This window comes from Martes martes, assembly GCF_963455335.1.
Source record: "Martes martes genome assembly, chromosome: 8".
Classification (NCBI taxonomy): Eukaryota; Metazoa; Chordata; class Mammalia; order Carnivora; family Mustelidae; genus Martes; species Martes martes.
Window position 1 is genome coordinate 97,290,185 of NC_137895.1, and position 27,632 is coordinate 97,317,816.

At 46.8% G+C, this 27,632-nt stretch overlaps 1 protein-coding gene across 1 annotated transcript in view; it reads right to left on the reverse strand.

Annotated features, from left to right (window-relative positions):
• PPM1H (protein phosphatase, Mg2+/Mn2+ dependent 1H) overlaps positions 1-27,632 on the reverse strand; it is a 259,333-nt gene that overhangs the window by 24,734 nt on the left and 206,967 nt on the right. Inside the window, exons 7-8 of the mRNA XM_080811226.1 lie at positions 16,991-17,054; positions 13,472-13,579 (exon numbers count right to left, since the gene is read on the reverse strand). Of these exons, the coding sequence (XP_080667352.1) occupies positions 13,472-13,579; positions 16,991-17,054 (172 nt within the window). The remainder of the gene's footprint in view (positions 1-13,471; positions 13,580-16,990; positions 17,055-27,632) is intronic.

A 27,632-nucleotide genomic window follows, 5' to 3' on the forward strand; every position in this document is an offset into this window, starting at 1 on the left:
GAGCCGAGTGCTGACTGCTGTCCCCGGGCCCCTGGTGGCAGAGCACTTAGAGATGTCCTCAGTGTCATCACTGGGCGCCTGCGGACACAGGCGCTTGCGACAAGCAAGCTTTCATCCAGTCCCACCACTCAGGGCTTGGCCGCAGGCTGCTGCTTCAGTGTTTGTAGAAAATGTGTGTTCGCCTCTCCGCTCTATTACAGAGGAACCTTCGGTGGCATGTTAAGATAGTTCACATGGGTATAAGCCGATGCAGGCTTCTCGAAGCTACTTTTTAAAAAGAGCCCATCAATTCTTCCATTTGTCAGATCTGGGATGCTTCTCTAGGATGCCCTTGTGGCTTTTACAGCTTTATCAACTCAGCAAATTTGCCAACCTTTTTTCCCTCTGAAGCACTCAGCGGAGGCCCATGAACTTGCACAGCTCAGGCCTGGCTTTTTGGGAGGAACAAGAGCCCTGCCTTTGGGATCAAAAGCCCCCACTTCAGGTCTCTGCTTCTAACCACCTTTGGGACTTGAGAAAAGCCATTTATATTCCTTTTCTTTCTTTTTGAAGATTTTATTTATTTATTTGACAGAGAGAGATCGCAAGTAGGCAGAGAGGTGGGAAGAAGCAGGCTCCCTGCTGAGCAGAGAGCCCGATACGGGGCTCGATCCCAGGACCTTGAGATCATGACCTGAGCTGAAGGCAGAGGCTTAACCCACTGAGCCACCCAGGCGCCCCACCATTTATTTTCTTTTGTTCTCAATCTTCTCATCTCTGAAATAATTGTTTAAAAATTGAAAAAAAAATATGATAGCACCTGCTTCACTTCTCTCACAAAGCTCTTAGGACGATCAAATGAGGTGACATGGAAGGAAACCAAAAATCCTAATGTACCACATGTTATTATCTTAGGGCACTGATCTCTGGACAGTCCACCTGAAAGTAAGCTAGTTTGGGGAAGGAGAGGGTTCAGAGTGGGCTCAAGGGCCTTGGAATTCAAGTACAAGTCTCTTTTAAAATAACAGTGATTGGGACTCTCAATAGTCTTCTTGGCAGGAAAGCCAGATGGTTCCCAAGATAAGGATGGTGACAGGTGGTAGAAAATAAGGAGAGGACAAAGTCTTATTCTCTATACCCCATGTAGCCAACTCAAAAGCTCAACCTAGAGAACTTTGAATATGGTACTTGTACCAAAAAAACCCTAAAACTCCACCATATTTCCTTGTGGTCCAGTCCTAAGAACCAAGCAGATTATTTCAATGCTGGCATTGTGGCAAGCCACCAAGACAGCATGCAGAGTCTCTCTTGTGACCCTATCTACATGAAACACACACTGAATTTGGTGGCAAAAGACTTGGGCTTGAAACCCACCTCTGCTCCTTAAAATTTAGGCAAAACTACTTGGTCGTTCACATTTTCAAAATCTACTGACCACCTGCAGGGAATGTGGAAGGCAGCAGTGACTCATCACACGGCATGTGAGGAGGAAGGAGCTGGATCACATGTCTGACACACAGTGGGAGCTGCAGGGGCCAAAGCCTGGGGAGGGGAGAGAGGGCGGGTGTGCTTGGGCAGCTTTATACCATCTGGTTTGGCCACAGCACTGGATTTTCACTGAGGAATAGTGAGGGAGAAGATGTGACCTTTCAAAACTTCAGTGTCTCTGTAGTGAAATGAAGGGTTAAGATGCGGTGGTCGCTGGGGATGCTTATGGCATTAATGTTCTCTGACTCATCACAGGAGGACTTAGGGCTGCATGTGACGGGCCCCATGACCTCGGAGCATCTGACTGCAAACGCATCAAGGGACATTTAAATATTACAAATACGCTGGCTACCCATGCTCCCCAAAAGGAGCCGGCTGTTTGGGCTGTGGGCATAATTTTATATTTGAAATATACCACAGATATTCTTGTGGGTTTGCTTTTTCTTTTGCAGTCTGCAGACAAAGTAAACATGTGACTTTTTTTTTTTTTTAAAGATTTTATTTATTATTTATTTGACAGAGAGAGATCCCAGTAGACAGAGGCAGGCAGAGGCAGAGAGAGAGAGAGGGAAGCAGGCTCCCTGCTGAGCAGAGAGCCCGATGCGGGACTCGATCCCAGGACTCTGAGATCATGACCTGAGCCGAAGGCAGCGGCTTAACCCACTGAGCCACCCAGGCGCCCAAACATGTGACTTTTGAGGGTGGATACAACTTAATAGCTGAAATGTCTCTATACTAGCGGAAGTATTAGGTAAGGAGCCTGAAGCTGAACCCAGTGCTACCGGCTGGCCACTCTAGCGGGAGGATTCCGTTTTCTCCTCATGAGACCAGTGCTTTGCAGCTCAGTGAGGTAATAAGCTATAGGAAGGAATTTCCTTTACATGCTGGGCTACTCCCATGATCTACTCCTTTTTTTGGGCTTCCACTGGCTTGTGCACCATGAAGTAAAGGCTTATTGAAGGAATCAGTGAATGAATGGCTTGAATCTAGCTTATCCATCATCTGAGGAATAAGTCTGTATTCATCAAAATGCCCATTTACAGAGCTAAAGGTCAGAAGAAACCTCAGCCTGTGAGTGAAGGCATGTGGGTGCACTGTAGGTGGACTGAGTCGAGTTAACTCCAGTGAGGACACACACAGAGTGACTCTGTGTTCCAGTGTGCACGAGATAGTTTTGGTTTATGCTGTTTTCCCAGCATAATTATTAAAGATGTCCACACTGACTTTCAAAAATGTCCTGGTTGAGAGGGTAAGTCATATCACCACTAGGCGAAGAAATCATGGAAGGACTGCTACTTCCGGTCATTGGGACCTAACAAAACCACATAACCAGTCTGTGTTATTGCCGCACAGGACTTTTTGCACCATGGCAAGATTTCAGAGATCTCCAGTGAGCAGGAGAACAAGTTACTATGTATCTCACCTCAGAAGAGAAGACACAATGTGTCTGACCACACATGGTCCAAGAACACTCAAATAATAAAACAAATATAAACAGATGTTAAAGACTGGTCTTCAGGGGTGCCTGGGTGGCTCAGTCAATTAAGCGTCCCACTCTTGATTTCGGCCCAGGGCATGATCTCAGGGTTGTGAGACTGAGCCCCACATTGAGCTCCATGCTTGGTGTGGATCCTGCTTAAGATTCTCTCTCCCTCTCCTCTACCCCCCACCCCCACCTCTCTCTTCCACTCTCAAAAAAAAAAAAAAAAAAATTGGTCTTCAAACACCGCAGCCAATGCTTGTCTATGCTCTGCTGAATGGTCTGGTGGCCACTGAGGTATGGATGTCATTTTATGTCAGTGAAATCACAGGCATGCATCTTCTTTATACATGATTAAATCTGTTTTTCTTTTTTATTCTTATTTTTTACATTAAACCGTACACCCACATGGAGCTTGAACTCGGGACCCCAAGATCAAGAGTCTCATGTTCTACCAACTGAGCCAGCCAGGCGCCCTGGGATTTGCATTTTTAAACAAACTTCTCTAACTACTCTTCTGTGTGTAATGCAATAAATAAATGCAAAAAAAAGATACTACATGTTTAACCAAAACATTCAAGTGAAATTATTATTTTTTAGAGGGGATCAGAGCGAAATAATCTCCAATGAGAAGAAATATTTGACACAATAGAGAGGTTGGCTCCCTTGTGTGACCATAAGTTTTACGAGTTGCCAAGCCAGAATTTTTGGTGTCAAAGTAAATGTCAAATTCTGGTTTTATTCAAATAGCTAGTTACTTCCCAAGTCATTTCCCAATGGAAACAAGCCAGGAAAATGGCACATGCATACATACAAGTGATTTTTACAGCTAGACCAGAGAGTTAGAGATGCAGATGGAGGAGAAGCGAAGTCACAGAATCGTTCCTAGAGGTAGGGTCAGACGGCACCTTAGTCAAATAAAAGCAGCTTCTCTATACTCTTAATGCGATTCCCCGCCCCACCCCACACACATTTTCAAAGTGGTGGTGATGGTGGTGGTGGAAGGGGAGCAGACAGCCTCCAAGAGTATAGCACCCCAACTGAAAAGATGCATGAGATGTCAGCTGAAGGGCACAGACTTCCAGTTATAAGACTAGGGATACCAAGTCCAGCATGGGAACTGTAGTTACACATAACCTATAGATGCTGTGTAATATATATACACACACATATATGTATATAAATTTTATGTATATGTGTATATGCATAAAATATATACACATCTATATATATTACTATATTATATACTTAAAGAGAGTAAAGCTTTAATATTCTCAGCACAAGAGAAGCAGTAATAATCTGATGTGACAGAGCTATAGTGCTAATTATTTTGTAATATACATATACAAGTGCATCAAATCAACACATTGTACGCTTTAAGCTTATACAATGTTACACATCAATTGTATCTCAATAAAACTAGAAAAAGAAAACGGCCAAACACAATTATTCTAGACTACCAAAGCATCCCTAGATAGAACTCGCCATTTTTCTTTTGTAGGAGTAGCCATGGTTTGTGAGGCCTGAAATTTATACAATTTTAGTAGCTCTCTTCGCAAAAAAAGAAAACAGAAACAATTATGAATAAAAACACAGATATTCAGGTGTTTGTTTAAAGTGAGAACAGCACCTGAAGGGCTCAGTGGGTTGAGTGTCCAGCTCTTGGTTTCAGCTCAGGTCATGATCTCAGGGTGGCAGGACTGAGCCCCATGTCAGGCTCTGCACACAGAGGGGAGTCTGCTTGGGATTTTCTCTCTCTTTCTCTCCCTCTCTCCCTCTGCCCCTCCCTCCTGCATGCACACATGCACTCTCTAAAAAAAAAAAAAAATTTTTTTAAAGACTTTATTTATTTATTTGACAGAGAGAGATCACAAGTAGGCAGAGAGGCATGCAGAGAGAGAGAGGAGGAAGCAGGCTCCCCGCTGAGCAGAGAGCCCGATGCGGGGCTTGATCCCAGGACCCTAGGATCACAACCTGAGCCAAAGGCAGAGGCTTTAACCCACTGAGCTATCCAGGCGCTCCCCCCCCCCGCCCCAAAGTAAATCTTTTAAAAAATAAATAAATAAAAATAATAAGAGAAGAAGGGGCACCTGGGTGGCTCAATCATTTAAGTGCCTGTCTCTTGGTTTTAGCTTATGTTATGATCTCATGGGTCATGAAATCGAGCCCCAGGTCAGGGGGATGCTCAGCAGGGAGTCTGCTTGAAAGTTCTTTCCCTCTGTCCCTCACCCCACTTCCTCTCTCTCAAGTAGATAAATAAATCTTTTTTTTTTTTTTAAATGAAGGAAGAAACTGTAACAAGTTCCTGAACCATGGAAAATGAGGCCCCTTTCTTTTGAGAAATGTTTACAATGAAATGATTCCTGACCGTAACCTTGCCTCTCCTCTCCACCTAGAACATTCTACATTTCCTAGCAATAACCAGAACTCAGTAAGGGCTGGTCCAAGTGAAGAACCCTGATAACTTATGTTTAACTAGCTTCTCTGTAAATCTGCCTCCATACTGACAACTAGATTACCTCTGTTAACTAGCTAAACAGCTAACTCATCAATCTATATTAGTTTGCACTAGAAAGATAGATGATTATTACTCTAATCTTCAAGATTTCACAGCAGGGAGGGTACTTCTACAGAGCTTCCAAGACAGCCTCTATCAATTCCCGCCCTCCCTGTGCAAGCACGCTGGTTCACCCATGAAAACATGGATTCCAATCTCCCTCTCCCCAAATATGGACCAGCCTTAGTGATATCCCTGACCACTATTATGTGGCAGAGATGATGGTTCTAGGCCTTCTGAGGCTAGGGTTTTTTGTTTGTTTGTTTGTTAAGATTTATTAAGTTATTTTAAGGATGGAAGGGCAGGGAAGGGGACAGAAGGAGAGGGAGAGACTCTCAAGAGGACTCACCACTGAATGCAGAGCCTGATGTGGGGCTCAATCTCTCCACCCTGAGATCCTGTCCTGAGCTGAAATCAAGAGTCAGGTGCTTAACTGACTGAGCCACCCAGGTGCCCCTAAAGCTAGGTCTTGTGTGTGTGTGTGTGTGTTTTGTTTGTTTGTTTTTAAGATTTTATTTATTTGACAGAGAGAGACACAGTGAGAGAGGAACACAAGTAGGGGCAGTGGGAGAGGGAGAAGCAGGCTTCCCACCGAGCAGGGAGCCTGATGCAGGGCATGATCCCAAAACCCTGGGATCAAGACCTGAGCCAAGGCAGACATTTAACGACTAAGCCACCCAGGCACCCTGGGGCTAGGTCTTAAAAAGCCTTATAACTTCTGCTTGGCAGTCTTGAACCACTCACTCTTGAGCTGTTTTTTCTCAGAATCCAGCTGCCATGCTATGGAAAGCCGAGGCCCCATGAAGAGGCCATGAATAGCTGCCTCAGCCAAAGTTCCAGCTGATAGCCAATGTCCACTGCCAGCTACGTGCGTGAGCCATTTTGGACTTCCAGCCCATCTAGTCTTCATATGACTCTAGCCCCAGCTGATATACAACTGTGACATGAGACTCCCAGAGAGAACCACCTAGCTGAGCCCAGCCAACTCACAGATCTACGAAAGGTAAGAACATATACATACAGATAATACACTGTTCTGTCAAGACTCGAGGTTCTGGGGGGGTTTGTTCAGCAGTCCACAGAGGCACAGGGCACTGTAGTGTGAGAGATCACTTCTAGGCCCTCTCCCCCTGTGGGGCTGGGAAGATGGATGGGACACTGGGCTCCCCTGGGGTTTCCTTCTTGGTTTCTATCTGTCCATAAGCATCACTTGTTCCCTTTGCTCCTGTCCTCCAACAGGCAAATATTAGGAACAACACTTTCTGTGGGGTGAGGAGAAGAGAGCCACAGCTATCGAGTGGGTAAATTTAATCTGGGTAGAGTAGAAGAACAAGAACAACATTTCGGTCTGAAATCCAAATTATAGTTTCTAGTCTAACTTTATACTGGTTATAAAGTTATTTTCATCCCAGGCACTGGTGGCTATGTTTTTAATTGTTCAGAAAACTCAAAGGGAAAAAGGTATAAAATTAGGTTTTCTTCTTCAGTCCCCAGTAAGCAACACCTTTCCCTTTTCCTAGGCTAGAAAGAAGTGAATTTTTAATTTTTAGAAAATTTCACTCTGCCTCATCCTCTAAAACGGCCATGTTTTTGTTACATTTTTCTGTTGCAATGTCTCTCAGCAGCCCCTTGTTTTCATTTTCACAGTCCCTGTCCTAGCTTCCGTCCTCCTGCCAAAGTTTCAGTCTCCTGTCTGCCTCTCCTCACCCCTCCACCACCCCCGCTCCCCCATCTATGTGCTGTGACAGGCTTCCACCCAACATTTATCATGCTACTCCCCTTGCTTAAAGACCTTACCTACTGCCTTGGGTGCAGCTCAAGGCCCTCCACAATAATTAGTTTATTATATAGCTCATAGCCCATTGAGCTAATCTTCCAAACTCAGTGACCTCATAAGGCAAATTTTACTTCACACCAGACTCACTCCTGCCTCTTTTCTTGTTCTACTTATCTTGTCCTTCTTTACAGTATATGAGTCCCTCTCCCTTTTTGGAATTCCCCTAGTCTCTTAGGAAGCAGGAATCGCAGGGTTTATGACTGATGATTCCTTCACTGGTCTCACATTCCAACTTGCCCCCCAATTCTAATTCTTTTGAGGACACGTTCCCTAGTTTTTGGCTCAGTAAACATGATTGGACTCATGATCTCTATGTAAAGAGCCAGTGAAATCTTGTGATCTTGATGGAATCAGAGAAAGACCAAGGAACTAATACTTATTGTGCCTTTTCTGGCTAAGTACTTTATATATGTCGTTAATTTGTTCCGTTAAGTTTCTGGGTATAACAGTGCTACTGTCCTCTTTTTATTGAAGAGGAAGCTGAGATTTAGGTAAAGTAACAAGGTCACCCAGCTAGTAAGTGAAGAGGCAGAGCTTGAAGTCAAGACACTGACCAGTCTGAGCTTCTAAGTACTATATGAAAACAGCTCCTAAGGTATTTTTGAGGGGGCTAGGGAATTTTTTAAACAAGTTTTTCCTCCTCTACTACCCAAGGATATTTACTGATACCATTTTATTAAATTTTCTTCATGTGCATGTTTGTATACACACATGCATACCTTTTTACTAACGATCATGCTCTTTGTATATACAACCATATTCTGTTTCACTTAATACAGTACAGCTTTTTCCCATGTCATTACGCATCAATATTGTTTTTTATGGAATTGCAGAAATTATACAATACAATAAAACATGCCCCTTCCCAAAGTGCGACTTTGGTTTGGGGTATGAAAAGCTATCAAGAGGACTTTAAACGTTAAGATGATAACAATGAGATCTTAAATAATGTTCATGTTTTCATGGGAGACAACAGGAGAGGCCCAAAGAAAAGGGTCGTTCTCTCTTACTATGGATGACTGGGAATCCCTAAGTAGAAAGCCCTCCAGAACCCGAAGGGGAAGGAAGACTAGCATTTCCTGACCATCTCTGGCCATGTACCAGACCTTGTGCCAGATAGTTCCACAGATGGTTTTCTTTGCTTTTTCTAGCACCTTGTGAATACAGGCATTTTCACCTCACCTGAGGGAAGGGAAAGGCAGGCTAACATAGCGCTGGCCACATGGGCATTGAGATATTGGAGTCTAAGGTCTTTCTTCTCTTAGAGAGGGCGGTTTCAGATGAAAGAGAAAACAGATGAAGGACAGCAAGAATGAGCTGAATGAGTCAGCTGATGTTACAAAAAACAGCTGACAGGAATTTTGAACACCAAGGAAAGGAACAATGAAGCCAAGAGAAAATGGGGCTCCTTGTGGTTCAGTCTGGCAGTGGCGGGAGGAGGGGATGCAGAGTTGAGGGAGGGGTTGCTTGGCTTTGCAAAGTAGTGCCCACAAAGAAAAAGACCCCGTTCTTCCAAGAGCCCGGAAGAGGGCTAACGGCAGTCTTGGAGTGCAGGCCAGAAAGCAAGTAACACGAAGAGGAATCCTAGCTCTAGTGAGGGCCCGTTACAGGTCAGAGAGGGTCGCGGAGCAGAGAACATCTGGAGGTTTAGGCTGCAGACCTGTGCCAAGGTGCCTGAGTAACACAGCAGGAAGTGTGCTGGATTGCGGCGGGGAGAAGAAATGCTGGAAGAGAAGTGGGGGAGAGTCTGGGATCAGGGCCTGACTCTCCTGATCCTTTCCTTCTCCTCTTGAACTCTTTCGGGACAGTCGAAGAAAGGTGACTGCTGATGGCTTCACTGCGCAAGGATGTGGGAGACCTGGCTGAGGTGGGGAGAGGCTGCTCTCTTAGGTGGGGAGAGGCTGCTCTTCCACTGTGACACGGGGAACCACGGTGCTGTGGACCAGACGAGAGTCAGAACGCCTCCACATTTGATGGTCAGGCCAATGCTCGGTTGGCAGGGGGCCCCTTGTGGAATTCATTTCTTGGCCGGAAATCCCTGCCTCAGACCTTGGAAGACAGGAGGGAGGCTCAGCAAGCCTGGCGGCTGCTCTTTGAGTTTGGCAAACTCGAGATTTTTCCAGCGCCTTGTGTTCAGCGAAACCGAAAATGTGTTTGGCTAGAAACCCTTCTCTAATTTTTAAACCCCTGAGCATTTTTTACATAAATTTGATACACATGTTTTTGTCTTATTTTTATTTAGCTCATCAAATCGAATTAGGAGCTACAATGATGAAGGGAACAATGCTGATTTCCAAGAAGATTTTGGAGCCTTTTTTTCTTAGAACTAAATCGCATTTTCTCCCCAACTGTTAAAATTACCAGACTGAGCTGGAATTGAAATTTAGAACCCAAATGTGAAATGAAGATCCATGCTTGGCAAAGATGAGGCATAGCAGGGGAATGTTTTTAGGAAGTCACAGTTAGAAAGTCAGGGTAGGCGTGGGGTGCGGGGTGAGGGGACGCAGGCAGGAAAGGAGGCCATTCTTCATTAGACGGTTTAGCTCAATTTACCTGGCTTTCTGAGCTCCCCCAAAGAGGGCCATTCGCCATGTCTCCGGTGTTGGACTTTATCACTAGCACCCAAGGAAGAGGAGTTTCTACCCCAAGACAGGGGATGAGGGGGTCTCTTGTACCCCTCCATAGTAGCCAATTCCAGCTGCTCCTCCTCTTCTAACCTCCCTCCCTCTTTCCCGGTTCTGGCTAAGCCCTCTCCATCTGGAAGCACTTAACATGTACAACAATTTTAATCTTGTGCAAAGGAATCTTCGGGTCTACACTACATACCCATTAAGCTAAATTATACGTGCACAATCTTATTTTGCACAATTCTGTCTGGCTGAGATTGGCACACACCAAAGGCTATTACTGTCTTTCCCAATTACTTTTTCTAGTACGCCATCATTTTCTACAACTTTAGTCTGAGGCCAGCAGTATTTCTCTGAGAAACCTGAGCCACTGAGGTCCCAGGATAAAGATTCTCTTCAGAGCCCCTCAAACCTATACTCAGAGGGTCCCTTAGACATTGTCCAGAGACATTTCTTTGAACTCAGCTTCTCTCCCCTACAGACCCTCATCAAATTAGAAAGACCTGGGTGCAAGTACCATCTTGTTATTTCATGACCGTACAACAGTGGGAGTCATAACTGGGGGAGTTATTTCACTTCTTTGCAGCTCAGTTTCCCCATCTGCAAAATGGGTATAATAGGCATATGGATATCCTGGGGTGGTTGTGAGGATCAAATGAAATACTGTGTACAGAAAACACATTAAGTTGTCTAAGCCAGACTAAGTAGTCAACCTGTTATGTTACTTGTTATTACAAAAACTACATCTTATTGAACTCTACACCTTTTCTAAGGGCACTTATATTTCTCCAGAGGTGGGCAGTTTCGTTTTATACACCCCGCCCACCTGTCCAGTCCCTCACCAAGGCTGAACCAACCAACCCAGGTCCCTGCAAATCAGCATCACTCTAGACAGGTGATCAACCGACTGGGCTTTCTCTTCAGTCCCCAGGGAGTCTCCCATGCACCCCCAAGTTTTAAACCCACAGTCTCTTCTTTGGAGCCACGGCAACAGAGTGATCAGAGGATCTATAATCTAACTGGGCAGAAATCATTCTCCTTCAAACCAAACCGCACCTCTTCTCACTTTATATAGAAAGCATAGGTGTGTGTGGAAGGAGATGAGAAGGTTTTCACTCTGCTTTAAGAAGCAAAATGGCTAATTAGTGCTTTCTGAGGACTCCCCCCCTGCCCTCGCCACCAAGAACATGAGTCACACTTCATCTGTCCCTTTTGCAAAGCAGAAAGACGAAGGCACCATTTAATAGGTCTGATAAATGCCTCTCTCTCAAGGGGGGACATACATAGAGTCCATGAGTCCATTATTTATTGCTTTCCTGCAGCCAAGAGTCGTTTTAGCAATAATTCGTGGATCCTGAGGTTGGCCAGAATAGAAGGATCAGGAATCCACAAGCTTCTGGGGCACCCTGGACGTTTTATGTCGTATTGTCCTCATCACGCAGAATTGCTGGGGGGCCTGAAACAGAGACATCTGCGGGCTCTGATGAATGGTAGTTATGATTCCCACCAGGCTGATCTCATTTGAAATCCTGGGTGATATCGGGAAAGGTGTGTGTCTTCCAGGCCTTCTACCTACTAGATATTTTCCCCTCTGTGACTCCCAGAACTCTTCTGCTTACATTTTAAATGCCAGCATCAGCAACAAAGACTCCAAAAGAACCCCCACCCCCACCCCCACCCCCACTCACAGCCCTGCCAAAGGGGTGAGCCTACATGGCTGTTTGTGCCCACTGAGGGGTCTGGGGTAGACAAGCTGGAGGGACAATTCATGGGCTGGGCAGTCACTTGTGGCCTGGTATAAAAAGGGAGTTGGGCCAGTGAGATTCCTCTCTGGAAATCAGGAGTCGGGAGAGTGAGGGACTGGGCTGACTGGCAGCAGAGACAAATGGAACATGACTAGCCACAGTAAGGGCACAACACTCCCATGAAGGTACAGACTCCCACTGCTGAGGCTCTCTGGGGGTGCCTTGATTCCAGAACCCCCCCTCCCATAAAGCTTGGCTGGTAAGGTTCTTCCTGTGTTCACCATAAACATCTCTTCTACTATAATTATAATAAACACCTCCTCTTCTGAGTTAGCGTGAGTGGATTTTGGTTTCCTCCAACAAAAAGAGCCTTCAATAAAACAGCATCTATGCTTGGGAAGAACACGCAGATGGAGCTATGTTTAAACATTCTGGGCAATTCCGGGGCAAGGCATTGCTTTAAAAGGTAATTAGACAGAATGCGAACACCATTGGGTCCTGACTCACCTCTCCCTGGCTCCCCTCCATTGTAAAAATTGGAAAAGCTGGAGCTCTCTCCCTCAACCTTCCTTGCAGCCTGGGGAGATCATGTGACACAGTTCTGGCCAATGAGACGCAAGTGCACAAGGGAGTCTCTGTTGGGACAGACAGGCTGCCTGCCTCCTCCTTCCTGCCTTGCATGGAAATGCTACGCTTGGAGCAGCTGCCACCATCTTGCAACCCTGAAGTAAAAGGCAGCGACGCCAGGATGCCAGTCCAGGCACACTGGAGGGCATGCACCCAGAGTAGCTGCCACCAAGCTCCAGCCTGTCTGCTATGGGAAAAAAAAAAAAAAAAAAAATAGACCCTTAACCTACTACTACTTAGATTTCTCTACAACTCAGAACCAAAACGTTTTCTAAAGATACACCCTGAAACAGAACTTGACATTGTTTCCTCTATCATACGAAACATAGGTTGTTGGCTTTTTCTAACATTAGTTTTAGGTGAGGAAAAAAAATTTTTTTAACCAAAAAGATGACAACTTCTTTTCCAATTAACTTCTGTAAACATCGGCTCAATGATACAAATTCTACAGGCAACTAAAATCGAAGAAGGGATAAGGTATATACACGAACAACGATGTGATAAGGCAGAAAGTGGAAGATGGTAAAAGGCAGCTGCTTTACACAGACCTGCAGGACGACACTACCTCTGCTCAGGGAACGGGGAAATCAGGGAAGTCTCCACAGGAGACTCTGGATGTTTGGAGATGGGGAGGAAAGGTATTCTAGTCCGAACAGTCTAAGCAACTCTGGGAAACTGAAGGTCGTGCATAGGAAAGACACAGAAACTTCTTTCTGGCTTGTTTGGGGGAACAAAGATCAAATTTTTGGTCCAGAAAGTCAGACCAAATTAAAACATGCCTCAAATGCCAACCGAAGGAGTCTGGGCTCTATTCTTATAGGCATGGGGTGAACTGAAGGTTTCGGAACAAACAGGAGTCAGAGGAACCTATCTGGGAACACCTGCCTGATGATAAAATGTGGGATGGACTGAGGAGGCAGGAATGCCACAAGGGAGCGGTGCAACGCCCCAGCCAGGGAGTGAGGAGGGTGGGAACCAGGACAGTCAGAGTGCAAATGGAGCGGGGGTAAAAGGAACACAGCACAAGTCTCTGTGACATACGCCGGCTACTGTCTGCAGGTAGAGCACGAGTCATGGCAGGACAGACCATTGTTTATTGCACAAAACAGAAACAGAAACTTCATACCATACCTCTGGAGCTGAAGACAGGAATGGTTTTATGTAGATGTTGGAGTCATGCACCTTCAGGTCATGGTCTCCAAGTCCCCTGGTCACTCCAATAGTTGCCATTACTCGGGCCTAGGGTATAAGCAGAGGGTCATCAGAAACGCTCCCACAGAGAAAGCATTCCCATCACAGTGTAGCTGCCATAGGTGAAGAGAAGCAATCATTTTCCAATTTCTTCTGTCCCTCTCCATGTCCCCTGCTACTAACTTCTGTGGGTAGCTGTTTCCAAGGAAGGGCTCACCAAGATCACTCATGAACTTAAGGAGTGGTTGTCCTACCAATTATCCTAAGTTTAATGGGTTGCTGCTGTCTCTTTTCAGCTTTCTTTTGCAGAGACTGGAAGGAAGGGTATCTGGGAAACTAAATCCAACATGTGTGATGTCTATAGCTACTGAAATCCGTTCCAATCCAATCCAACGTGATCTGTCCATCCATCCATCTGTCGGTCGATGATATACCCACTCTACAAGAACTCACTGAACACATTAGCCATGTCTCCAGTTCCTGCTAGGCACTACTGAGAGATGTAAAAACGTGAGTGGCAGCTCCCACCCTCCCAAAGCTCACATAGTGTACTTCATGGCTAGAGAAAAGAAACTCTTTAAACTCCCCAGCCTGGCCTGCTAACATCCCCACGAATTCCCTCTGGGTGAAAAGGAGCACAATGTCACTTTGTTATAACTACAGAGAGAGCTCAGAATTGAGACCTGATCACCTGTGCTTTCTCTAAACAGTTTTGGTTTCCCAAAGCTTTAAGGAAATAATACTATTATACTAATGCCTACACAGTCAGCCTAAATATCTCCCGGGATGCCATAGTTTTGACTTAGCCAAACACTGAGCACCTACTATGTGCAGAAGTCATGCTGTGGGGACAGATAGCTAAGGACTTGTCCCTAATAAGAAGGAACTTGTGAAGGGAGATAAAATATGTAAAATATGGCCGAGTGCTGAAAGACACAGCGCCATGGGTTATAGGAGTTAAGAGGAGGCAAACATTCTGCTGAGAAAGTTTCCTGGAGGGGTGGCATGACAGTTTTGTGCAGAAGGATGGGTAGCGTTGAGCCAGGGAAGCAGAGAGGGATCGAGTGAAAGTCATTCTTGACAGAATGGAGCCTAGTGGCCTAACACTGGGACCATCAATAATAAACCCAGGGTAGGGTCATGGTTCCAAGACCTGGGCTTGAATCCTACTCTTTGGATAGTAAGAGTAACTTATAAAGGCTAAGAAAGGCTATGGATTTTGGAGCTGGTTTCAGATGAGAAGATGAGCAGGTATGCATTAAAGTGGAAATGAAACCATGACATATTTTTTTAAGGGCAAGAATCAAAGGGGATAAAATGCAGGCGTGTGATACGAAGCCTGGGGACCTCCCGTCAGGCAGGCTGCAGAAACTCTCTGGTCCGCTGGGGAGCTGGACCAGGTCCCTACTGGCTAAGAAGTGTTCAACTCTAAGCGTGAAAATTCCGAATCCCCGGCAGCCCTTCTGCTCTCCCCTCTGCAATGGCAGCTCCTCTGGCTGGAAAAGCACAGGTGGGCGTTTTCGTCTAAAGAAATCTGATGTTTCTGCTAGTTACTGAACTTGTTTACAAAGTATGTAGGTGTTACCCACACAAATCCTTAAAAGCACTGGCAGGAATAAAACGAGAAGTTGTGGTTGTGGCAGTCTTCCGAAACTTCTGGGTAGGTGTATGCAGACAGGGAAGAGAAACCCCTGCAGAGGATCTCGACAGAACTGACGTGATGCAGCTGTCAAGACTTCTCAAGAAATCATGGATCCCCTGACAGGGGTCTCGTGCTGCTTCACCACGGAGCGAGCCCGGAACAGACGGGAGCCACACTGGCTTTTAAATAGGCCATCAGGTAAGACGACAGAACTTGCCAGCTGCCTATCACAGAACTGTCAAGCCCTAATTAACTGAAATGCTTGGGGAACATGATGTCCAGGTGAAATGAACATTTGCTGAACTGGGAAAGCCCCTGGCTCCTTTACCTCTTCTTCTGACCATCTTCTAAGAACACATTCGTCCATCTTCCTCTGGTATGGGGGAAAGGATACCGTACATAATGGAAAAGTGTATTGAATCCTGACGCTTTTATGGAAGGCCAGCCGTGTATCGGGTACCAGGCTGGGCAGGTGCTAGGGATACAAAGGGAACAGGAGGTGGCGCTGAGCTTACCAGAACTCACTGGGTATGGGAGGGTCATTCATACTGAGACTCTCAGCCCCACAAAGCACCGCTGCTAGAGGCACAGGTCACAGGGTGAGAGACGTGCAGTAATGGTACCCATCCTCCTGACAGGCACACGCAACACTGTCAGGAACAGAGTCCCTTCCCGTCATGGTTCTCAATCAGGGATGGCCCATTTCCATGAACGGGGAAAGTTCATTCAAAAAACGATCCCTCTGTGAATCAGATGTTTGTGTTTCATGTCCCTCCACGGAATGCCTCTTTGCACTGAAATCACGGCTACACTGAGCCCAAACGTGAACCCGTGTGCTCTCCCACACACGCATGTTCAGAGGCCCAAGCATGCACGTGCACACACACACACAAACACGCTCAAGTTCTGGCCATAAAGGCACCCTTCAGTTTTATTATGAGTCACTTCCTCCTCCAAAAAACTATCAGATATTGGAAAAAATTCAGCTGAAGATTTTCTTAATGTGAGCACATTTTTCACTTATAACAGGAACTCTCAGCACAGAGTCTGAAGTGCATTCGTGTTCAGAGGAAGAATGCAATGACTCAGAGCTGTTTGTTCTTACTGGGAAACTGTTTCAAAGCTTCCCCTCATCTCTGGTCCAGGATGGCCACCTCCTCCAGCCTCAGCTCCCAGACTGAGACAGACAGACAGCCTTCCTGGGCTGCACCGCATGCCTGCCGCTCAGGGTGTGGTTCCGACCAGGGCCCTGGGAGCTCGTGACCAAGGAGCTTTGCTAGCTCGGCCAGGGCTCTGGTCCACGGGATGCTAGGGCTTCATCATGGTGGAGCGTGAGCATTCTAGAAGCCAGGAAGCGGCCATGGCTCCACATATCCTACCATCCCTGCCTGGCTGGCTGTGGGACTCTGTGGGAGCCAATTTCTCCTCAGAGTCTCAGCGGCCTCATCTGCCAAATGGACCTAACACCGCGGGCTTGGCCTCCTCGTGGCTTGTCAGAAACACAGGGAGATGAACTATGTGCATGCGGTCGTGGTTAAATGCTGTAAAAATTTCCTCAGATAGATCTGAGAAATGGAATGTTATTTTCATAAACTGGACTTTTGTCCTTCGTGCTCACCACTCACCTCCCCCCTCCCTAACCCCTGCCACTCCTCAGACCCTCATGACAGGAGGCCTGAAGGAGGGTGGAAGGCGGTATCCTTTCAAGCTGTCAGGGCTATAAAATGCCAGGCTGCTGAGTGGGGCGCGGGGACCGCCCCGGGTGGTGCGGGGACGGAGCCTGGCTCTCTCGGTCCGGGGGGTGTGCACATGCCTACCTTCTTGCCTTCTCCATATATAAGGGGAAACTTCAAGTCATCATCCTCAATGGTTTTGTATGCCCTGTAGGGGGATAAACAACATTTAAAAAGGAGGTTTGCACTCAATTAGTGACCCGCCGCCCCGACACAGGCGGCTGGGTAGTTCATTTTCCCGGGCGCTCCATCACTCACCACGCTGCCAATCTCCCTGCACACGGAGTTATTTTTCCTCCAGAACTGTGTATGGGGACACATAATTAACCAACCAGAAGCTATCGACTCTGTGTTCGCTTGCAGAGGGAGAAAATAAGGCGGCTACTCAGACTTAGCAACAAGAAGGGGGGGAGGTGGGTTTTGTCCTCAGCATCTGTGCCCACACTCTATGAAATGGCCCGGCAGCAGTGACAAGGGTCCTGTCACGAGTGCAAAGCTGAGAAACAGCAGAGCTCAGAGACTGATGCAGAGCGGGACTGCCTCACGAGCTGGTTCTGACCTTTGGGGGTTGTTTACACCAAAGCAGCCTCATACTGGGATGGCTGGAGAAGGAATATTTAGAGCCTGTATGACCTCGGTGTGACATTCAAGGTTGGCAGAAAATTCTGTTTCACAATAGCTATTAAATGGCCATTCGACACACGGAAAGAAAATGCAGTTTATGCTTCAGTGGTTTATTCTAGACGTGGCTGTCCAGATGCCGCTGCATATACCGCGAGGCCCGGCCAGGCTACCAGGAGAGGGAAAATGAAGTCTACATCTTGCCATTTTGCTCATCAGGAGTGAAAAAACAAACGAGCTGCAAAGAAAACAGGGCATCTAATTACTAACTAACTGTACCACCTGGGCAAGGAGCTCCACCTTTTCTGGTCTCAGTTTCCTTAGCTGCAAAATGAGGATAATCACATAGGCTGTAACGAGCTTAGGGCGGAGCCTAGAAAGCACTCATTCAGTGTAGCGATTACTACTATTCAACAGATAACAAATACTTGGCCCACCAGCTCCCCTCTCTACAAAATTAGGACAGCCCTGCCTATTCACCACCTTTCAAAGAAGTATCAGGGTCACTAGGTAAAACCTGGGGTGGCTTCTACAAGGTGAGGCACTAGACACAAGATGCTTCTCTAAATAACATCTGCTGAGGGCAAGAAGAAAACGAATTTGTGATATGGGCTCCCAGTCTTGGATATATATAGGCAACTTGGGAATGAAACTGAAATCAAATTTATGGAAGCTCTCGATACACAAAAGAACACAACCCAATTCAAGGAGAGTTCAACCCCAAAGCTAATGCAGGGACATCCTTATTTTCTGGGAAATTATTTAGGTAAGTGGTTCCTTCCCAAGGGATCAGTGAAGGTTGGGCACCAGATGTGCCAGGGCTCCCGGTTCAGCCCTGGGCAAGCGGGTGAGCCTCCCTGGGGCTGAGGATCCTCATTAATCAGAGAGAGGAAAACAGAGACTTACTCTCGGGACTGAGGATTAAGAAGCCCTAAAGAACATGCTGAGCGTTGGAAGTCTTTAGCACGGTGCCCGGCACAGGCTGAGAGCTTCATAAATGGCAGTTGCTCGTACTGCCATCAAGTGGGCCCAGAGGTACTCTAGGAATTCAATTTAAAAAAAAAAAAAAAGAACTGTACGATTTCCTTTCCCCCCGTCTACCAAATTAACACGAGATGGAAATAGCTACTTTGATGTTTTTACAGTCACATGAACTATTTAAAACGCTGTGGTACACAAGTCATTTGGGGAACAAACAGAGTTATTATTAGAATACACTCAGCTTGGGGAATGAATGAATTTTTAGACCAGGGGTTCTCAATCCCAGCTGCACATGGAATCACCTGGGAGAGCCTTTAAAAATCCAGACACCCAGGTCACAGCTCAGAACAATTAAATGTGAACCTCTGAGGATGACGCCAGGCACTGGGATTTTTTTAAGCTACCAGGGGATTCCATTGTGCAGTCAAAACTGAGAACCCCCACTACAGACCAAGGGTCATTTGTTAATATTGAAAATCAGTTGATTAACCAGCTTGACCCTAAAGATGACAGACCATGTGGCTCAAGGGACAGGAGGGACATGGCCTGAGAAAAGCTCTGAGGTGGGCATGAGCAGGGCTTGGGGACGGTGGACAGGGATGTATGGAGAGGAGAGGCCAGACTCAGAGAAGAGGACACAGGGGGGACGGGACCAGGAGGGGGACTGGGACCTGAAGACCGAGGCACAGGAGTCGGGGATTAAATGGGAAGCAGAAGGCAGCAACTCTAGCACCAATGACTGGAAATTACTTAGAGCTCAGGCGAGATGGGCTAAGAGCACTCTTCACAGGCTTGAAAGGCAGCCAGAGAGCTGTTCTCAGATCCTCTGAAAGCCCAGGCCATCAAATTCTCTCAGGGCAGAGACCCTCAGGAACATGAAGTCTGTGTGACCACAGCTCTGAAAGACAAACACTCCCTTTGGAGTTGTCACCGACAGGGTCCAGGGCAAATTCTAATATTTTAGTTGCTATTTTTTCCATCTTCCCAAACAACAAAAATATTAAAAATGAAAGGACAATTTTGAAAAAGGTTTATTCTGTTCCTACCATCGTTGCTTTCCAATCATGTAAGAGCCCTCTCCCCTGCTGTCACCAACGAATGACAAGGGTGAGTAACTATAAATAAAGAGGTTCAACATGCTCTCCCTCTCAGTCCTTCTGCGTCCTAAGCACAGGTACCAGATAAAGCAGGTGGATTTCCTTTCCCAGTTAAAATCTGGACTAATAAAGAACAAAACACTCTAGAGCTCAAACTGGTAACGTGATTAAAGTCTACATACATGAGCTAAAACCACGACAGCAGCTCTGACTCACCGAACACCCACATGCCACACACTGGGCTTGGGGCTGGCTTACTGTGTCTCAAAAGGTCTCCTAAGTTCTGCAGTGTTCTACCGGACAGATGAGGAGACTGAGGCTCCAAGAGGTTAAGTAACTTTCCCAGGACCACACAGCATCTTAGTGGCCTGAAGCTAGACTCAAACCTTCCCAGAAAACACATCAAAGAAAGGGGACGTCAGGGCTCAACTCTCATGATCTCTCATTCTAGCTGAAAAATCTGCAATGAGACCATTGTTGCCTGCCTACCAGTGGGAGAAAGGCAGGCACTGGACGATGAAAAGGTGTCTTTGGACCAAGAGGAAAGGGAATTTTCTGTGTGAGCAGAAGAACAAAAAGTGACCATGTGGGGACAAACCAGAGGCCGTGTCACTACACGGTCCACAGGGAAGATGGCGGGAAGTCAGGGAAGCACCCACATGTGCCCACCAGACATTTCACCATGGCCACAGAGTCTGCCGGAGTCCTCTCCCCACAGATAGTGGGCCTCCTGCAAATGTATGTCTGCACGTTAGGGGGCCACCCCTGTCCACACCCATCTGAAAGCCCTTCTCCTGTTCAAATTACATTCTAGTCCATGCCCAGGCTGTAGGTTTGACTCTCTCTCCCCTTCCAGCTCAGCCTTGGCTGCCACTTCCTCTGCTGGGGGACACAAGAGAAGGACAATGGTTTGCAGCTGGAGCTCCACGAGAGGGAGTTACTTGATTCATAGAAAATATCTCTTCTTTCGTATCAGATCCCATGATTTCACAAATCCTGATACAACTTAAAAACTCCAAGAATCAATTACTCACTAGATTTTACAATAACATAACTGACCAGAGATCATATTTAAATAATTACTTGTTACAAGAAAGCAAAACTGAAAGGCTTAGAAAAGATTTTCAGAATAAGTCTTATTTGGGGTCAATCCTTAATGAATATTTATGAGGCCAACTGACAGAAGAATGAGAAGAAAAATCAAGGCTTAAATAGGGCTCAGTTAAAGGGCTTTCCCTAAGTGGAGGCAAGTTTCATTAAGCAAAGAAGTTTCCATTAAACATTTTTTGAAATGTGGATTTTGCAAAGCTGGAAAGCCAAAGAAGGCACCACTGGTCCAGACCTATGGGAAGGAGAAGCTCAGCACTGAGAGAGACTGAGAGGCCACTAAGTCAGCTGTGTCCCAAGCGCGGGAGTCCCTCCAATACCGACACGCCTCCTATGAGTCCCTGGCCTCTGTCACGGAATGGACTGCTCTGGAAGTCATTGTCCTGGGAGCTCGGCGGCACGCAGCAGCACCCGATTCTGTCGGAGAACAGCCCTGGGAAATTCTTTCTTAAACCCCTCCGTCAGCCACCGGTGCATCCCCAAGTCCTCTGATTCCCGAGGCAAGAGGGAGGCCCTGACTGCTCCCACTTCACTCCTCCCTCTAGAATGAGGCTTGCCGCCACCGGGTCGGTCCTTCCACCTGCACACAAAGGCCCGGATGCTCTCCCGACCTCCCTGATGACTTCGGCCAAGGTTCACAGGTGGCTTCCACTCTTTCCTGTACTGTTATACTCGGTCATTTTAGATGTGTGGATGATGCTTCTGGAATCCCGACTTTCTAACTCCCAACCTACTTACTTCCTGATAACCTTCTTTAGGGCTCCCCAGCACCCTGGTCATGTGGGCTGCACCAAGGGCATCCTCTCCTTGGAGCTTCCTGCTGCGAGCCGTGCCTCCTCTCCCACTGGCTTGCTGGGGCTCCCAGGCCACTTCCGCTCCTCTGTCCCAGCACTCTACCTCCCTCCTGGCCATACACGTTCATCCGCCAGCCTCCATCATTCATGACAGTTCTTTTGCGGGCAGCCTAAACTTCCTCATCCACTTTATCTTCTAGTAAGAGGGAAACACAAAAGGAACTCAGGGTTTCGTCTGCTGCCGTCCTACCGAATACGGTCCGCTCTACCTTCCCAACAGGTCCAGGACCTTTGCCGCCGCCACTGTCTCTGGCCCACACCATGGCGATCGCCTCACTGGGCCTGCCTGCAATTATTGGGGTAAGAGCAGACGGTGCCAGGACCTGGATGAAGCGGTGAAGGTTCTGGAAACTGCTCGGTTTTGTCCTTTATCTCTATTCTCAGAGCAACCAGAGTAATTATTTTAAAATGTCAGAGAGCGTCATTACCCTGTTCAAACCCCCCAAAGATTTCCCCATCATACTCTAAATAAAAGCCAAATAATGAAATGACCTTCTTTAACATTGCTCCCCTCCCCCAACTTTCCCCTTCCCCTTTTTGGTTTTATTTCTGTTCTTGTCATCTACCCCCATCTAACAAAGTATTTTACTACCATGTGTTTATTTTCTCTATTGCTGCCCTGCCGCCCTGGCCCCACAGAAGTTCTGTGAGGACAGAGACTCACATTTTGCCCCCTGTGGTATCCCTGGTATTTAAAAGAGGGCCCAGTGTGTAGCAGGTGCCCAAGAAATATCTGACTGTGTGAGCAAATCAGTGAATGCTCATGACCCCGGGCAGTGTCTTTATTCCGCTCTTCTGTATTTTCTCGTCCTACACATATCCACAAAACAAACACAGAGCACCTTCCGAGCCTCCCTGCCTGCTCTCTGGGCCTCAGAGGTGCTGCCTGTGACTGACGCCCACCCACGGGCATGTCCCTTGGCCACCTCCAGTCTCAGCTGGCTCTATGCTGCTCTCTGCAATCTTTTAGACCCATTCTCTGGACATCTGAGCTCAAGAGGTCCCTGTACGGCCACATGGATGTCCTTTCCCCCTCCTGATGGGCAGCTATTATAAGACTGTTCCAGGATAAACACATCTCATCCACAGTCAGTTCCATAACTGTTTTCAGAGAAAGGTTTGCCTGTATTTTTGGTCTGGCCGAGCAGCCTGCTAGCCAATCTCCCACAACCATTTCTCTCTTTAAATTCACAAGCCTCACTCTTCAGCTTAAAATTCCCCATTGGACAACAAGGCCCTCTGGGATCTGATCTTCACACGCGGCTCTGAGCTCCTTTATCCCTCCACTAGGCTCTTCCAATGCCAGCTTGCTCGCTGTCCCTCGACCGTGCCCCGGGGCCATGTTGTTCCCTCTGCCCGGGCCCTTCTTCTGCAGGGTCCCCCAAACCGCCTCCCACACATCCCTCAGCCTTCTCTGAAACGCTCCCGGCTATCATGCTGTGGCTCTTCACGGTGTTTCCACAGCGCAATCTCAAGCTATCTGTTTTTTATCTAATTTTGTTTACTTCTTTCTAGCCCCCCAGCCCCAGGACATTCACTCTGTCTTATTCACTGCTCTGGCCTCCTGCCTACACAGTGGAAGCACACTGTGGATGTGAAGCTGATCTGAGCTACAGGGATGAACAGCTGAACGAAGGTGAGCATTCCTCCTCCGCAGGCAGGCCTCCTCTAAGGACATCACAAAGTCCCGGCTTCCCCACTCATCTTGCCTTTACCGAAGGCCTTTTTATGGCTGAAATTCAGGGCCAAGTCCAATCAGGGATACCTTGGACTGGTGTATATCTCTTTACATTAGAATTTTAGGCTCACCTTTATTACCAATATATAGCAATACATAGTCATAAAGTTATGAAAAAAAATAGCACTTATGATCCTCTTGCCTATTATTTCTCCCGATGATCCCTAAGTTCCACCTCCAGAATGACAGGAGCTTTTTGGTCACGTGGTTCCCCAGGGTCTACAATGTTACCCAGACACATTTCTTCCATATTAGCTTGCTAAAGCACATTTCCCACTAAGAAAATTCTTCTATGCCTCTGCTGGATTTCTCCATTCCCAGCCAGAGTCCCCACTCGGACATCTGAACCCATAGGCCAGGAACCCGAAGTTCACACTTTGGCACGGTCCACGTACATCACTTCCCATGATCTTCTTTCTCGCCCACATCAGGACTTTTAATTAGAAAGAGGGACAGAAATACCACTCATTTCCTCAAGTCATGGTTCCCTTAGCAATACTTCAAAGGCATTTAAGAAGAACGTGACCCCTCTGGGACTGCCTAACCCCAACAATCCACTTGTATGACTCCAAAGACACACGCCAGTGAGTCACATTCTTCCACTAGCTGACCTCTCACCACAGCCCCGGATGCCTGTCCTTCCCTAGGAAGCTGAGTTCCTAGATCCTCCCTTCCTCCTGCTGGGGTCTGGTAGAGAACGTCAGGCTTGGACTCAGGGGTTTTGAAATCGCAGCTCGGTCTTCAAATGACCTTGGCAAAATCCCTCAACCTCACTGAACGTGCTTCTTCAGCTGGACTCTGCAGGAGAAGCTGCAAGGACTGAATGCAAAGATGCCCGAGAAGTCCTCGGTGAAGGAGAAGGTCCTGTTTCATTCAACTGTGGCCCTAGGGCCCTTGTTCTTTCTTCACTGCTTGTGTATCGCACAGATAACTGGGGAGCATGGGCTCAGCGCTTCTTGCTGAACACCCAAGATGCCCCAATTCATACTTTTCCTACTGGTGGTAATGATAACAAAGCACAAAGGGCAGCGCCTGCACAACTTTATTCAGAGAGGTCCACTGTTGTGCTCGGAAGTGATGAATCAGAGACTCAGAAAGATAGCTCAGAGCTAATAATCTGCAGGGGATGCTTTGGGCTTGGTCTCCAATAGGCATAAAGGGAGCATTTCCCTCCCCCTCAGCGAGAAGCTGTGTGCCCCTTCAGGGAGGAAGGTAAAAGCCACAGGAAGTCTCATTTTGCTCCCAGCAAAAACCAAGTCTTAGACAGGGGCACACCACATAGGGGCCGAGCAGGTCTGGATGGAGGATGGTGGGCAGAAGTGTCTAGGTCTTTGGTCCCCACTTCTGCTTCCTACAACCAATCTCAACAAGAACTTGAATCCCAGGAGGCTGGGGAGGAACCACCACCTGGGCCTGGCTGGCCAGGGGCAGACACATGCCTGGAGCCCAGATGCCACTCATGGCTTTTAAGAGCTTGGCACAACCCCAATTCAGCAATTCACGGAATCCGCAGAGGCTCTCCCCTGCCGCGCCTTTCTCCACGCCCACCCTGCCCAGACCTTCCTGGAAAAAGCAACACAGAGCTGGCCGTCACCTCATGCTTCCTTTTTCCTGCCAGCCATCTGTATTACCAAAGGAATCAAACCCCAAGCCACAGAGCAGTAAATGGAAGCTGCTTCCTGCTCCTTGAGGAGGCCCTGCACAGGGCAACCCACTCTCCCTCTTCACCGTAAGAGTATCCATGTGTTTCCTGTGAACAACACAAGAATATTTTGTCTTTTATTAGAGCTTACTCTTATTTTTTTAGTATCTTCTTTCAAGAGGCCTTTTGGTCCAGGTTTCAAAGACTTACAGTTAAGAAATCTCCCAGAAATTTCCTAAATTTATCTCTGGGTCAAATCTTAATACGCTGGGAAAATGTCACTAAACTGTCAGGGAGGAGGATCTGAGCCAAGCTTAATGAATTCGGGCTCAAGTCAGAGATCTGGAGCAAGGATGCGAGGCAGCCGTTGTGGACCCCGGGTGAGCTGGAAAAGGCTGAGAAGTATCCTGTATCTACCAGGTGGCTTGAGGGTTCAGAATTCTCCTTTAAGATATTTCTGGACAGAGCCAACATCTCTGCCACAGAAGTGCCATTGCACAGCAGGCCTCAGTTACTTGTAAATCTCCATTTGGGGAGACGGAGTCATATTGTGATTCGTTGAGTTCCTGGATTCTGTGCTAGCAGTTGTCATCAACTGATATCTTGATTACGTGAGAAAGTTCCTCGTGGGGCCGAGGCTCTACAAACAAATGCTACCTTGTGTTCTCCTTTTAGTCCTTGGAGCCTTGTTTAAGTTATTTGAGGCCTGGAGGCCCTGAGCTACATATAAGTTGATATTCTTGTGCTAATACAGTACAATAGTCTGAATTCAACCTCAAATAATAAGCTTGAATTGTAAAAGCGTGATTAATATTTGGTGATCTAATTTGGAGGTATAATGCTGTCTAGCTTGCATATATCTGGCTCTTGTCTCTAATGAGACAAACAAATGAAAGGGAGAATCTTCTGGCTATCTCCCCGGAACACCTTTTTTCCTTAATGGGGCTCAAGCTCTGTTCCCTGGCATTGCAGTTATCCTTGAGGAAATCCCCCAACTAACAGACCCAGAATCCCTGGGGAAATGCCTACCTCTCCACTCCCTGTCACTGGCATGTCCAAACCAGATCCGAACCAGATCCTACCTGGAATTCTGGAAGCAGTAACCATTCTTCTCATTTGGCCTAAAGACTCCTCTTCCTCACACTGGGTCTGTGCGGGATAGCACAAGGATCAGAGCTTGCTCTCACTGCACGAGGCCCATGCTCCTGGGGAAAGTCCGCTGGCTTAGAGCAGGTCTTGTTAACGCATTTCAGGAAGCAACATTTACCCTTCCTGTGTTATACACACGGAGACTTCCTTTTCTCCTTACACTACTTAATTTGTTCAAAATGCTTATCTCCATACACTTAACTGCTTTCACAACCCACTAATAGGCCCCTACCCACAGCTGAAAATTTGGGTAAAGGAAAAGGACCTGCTCCTAGTAGCTCCAAATCAGGAGCTCATTTCTGGACTAGATGAGAGGAATGGGCTCTACTAGAATCCTTCATGAATGTTTACTGAGCACCTACCAAGTGCCAGGCACTGGCACAGGTGCTGGGAATGTGGAGTTAAATAATATAAACGAAGTAAAGGTCGTCCCTTAACTCAGAGGCCTAAGGTTAGTAATGGAAAAGAACTCACACAGAGGAAGATGCTTTGAGTCAGTCTTTCAGAAATGTAACTGGTCATGTGTGTTTGCAAAACAGAACCAGTAATATTTCAGGATAATTCATTCGTTATGACTTTGAGGGAAATTTCAGATTTAGAAATGATTTCTGACTCAGTATCCACTTGGTGTGCATTAGCACTTGGCTAGGAGAGCTTTGTACTCTAATCAATAACATTTAGATCTCCCATAGGTATGAATCACAGATCCTTATTTTACGAGCACACGACATGGAATGATTTCTGCTTTCTCAGGGACCATCTATTCTGAAACGAACATGAATTTCATTGACACTGGCCTTTATATTGGATGAAACCAAGTCAATACATACAAATCAAGAAGTAACGAAAATGGACCCCATCTCCATGAATGGTGGTGAGAAAATAGCAGACAGAGTGTTCCCTGCAAAGAGGGTTTTACTGCAGTCCGGTTTCTCTGGCTCACAAAGCTTCTGTCTCTTTGGACATACAGGTATTTGTATATGGGAGCACCAAGTCCTGCAGTGTCCCCACGGGGAAACCACACACACACCAGAACTCTACCCTACGCTACATCCGTTCAAGTGTCTTTGAACTGGCCACATCACCTGGGGCAGAGCACAAGTATCTCAAAGTAGGCATTAGTTAGTGCTTTTCCAAGTCTTCTGTTTTAGCCCAAAAAACCATGAGAATTTTGCACAATAATCATATATATAACATTTATTTCAACACAGAAAAATATCCTCTCCTACCCCCAAAATCTTCAGTTGAAATCCTCAATCTTCTGGCATCTTCTATTGACCTTCACATGACTTGAGCCTCAAGGTAAGAAGCACAGGCCTGGGCAATGGCTGCCGATCTTTACCAATGGAAAGAACACCATACTCTTGGCTCCAACATCAAGTTGGCCCCACTGTTTCAGATGATGGGTGGGGAAAGGCAACACCTGACTTAACCACTGTTAAATCTTCTGCTGCCACTTAGGCCCGAACATTCACAGAAGTTCTAACACACCCATCACTTGTTGCATGATCTTCTTTCTTCTGGAGACTGTTCTAAG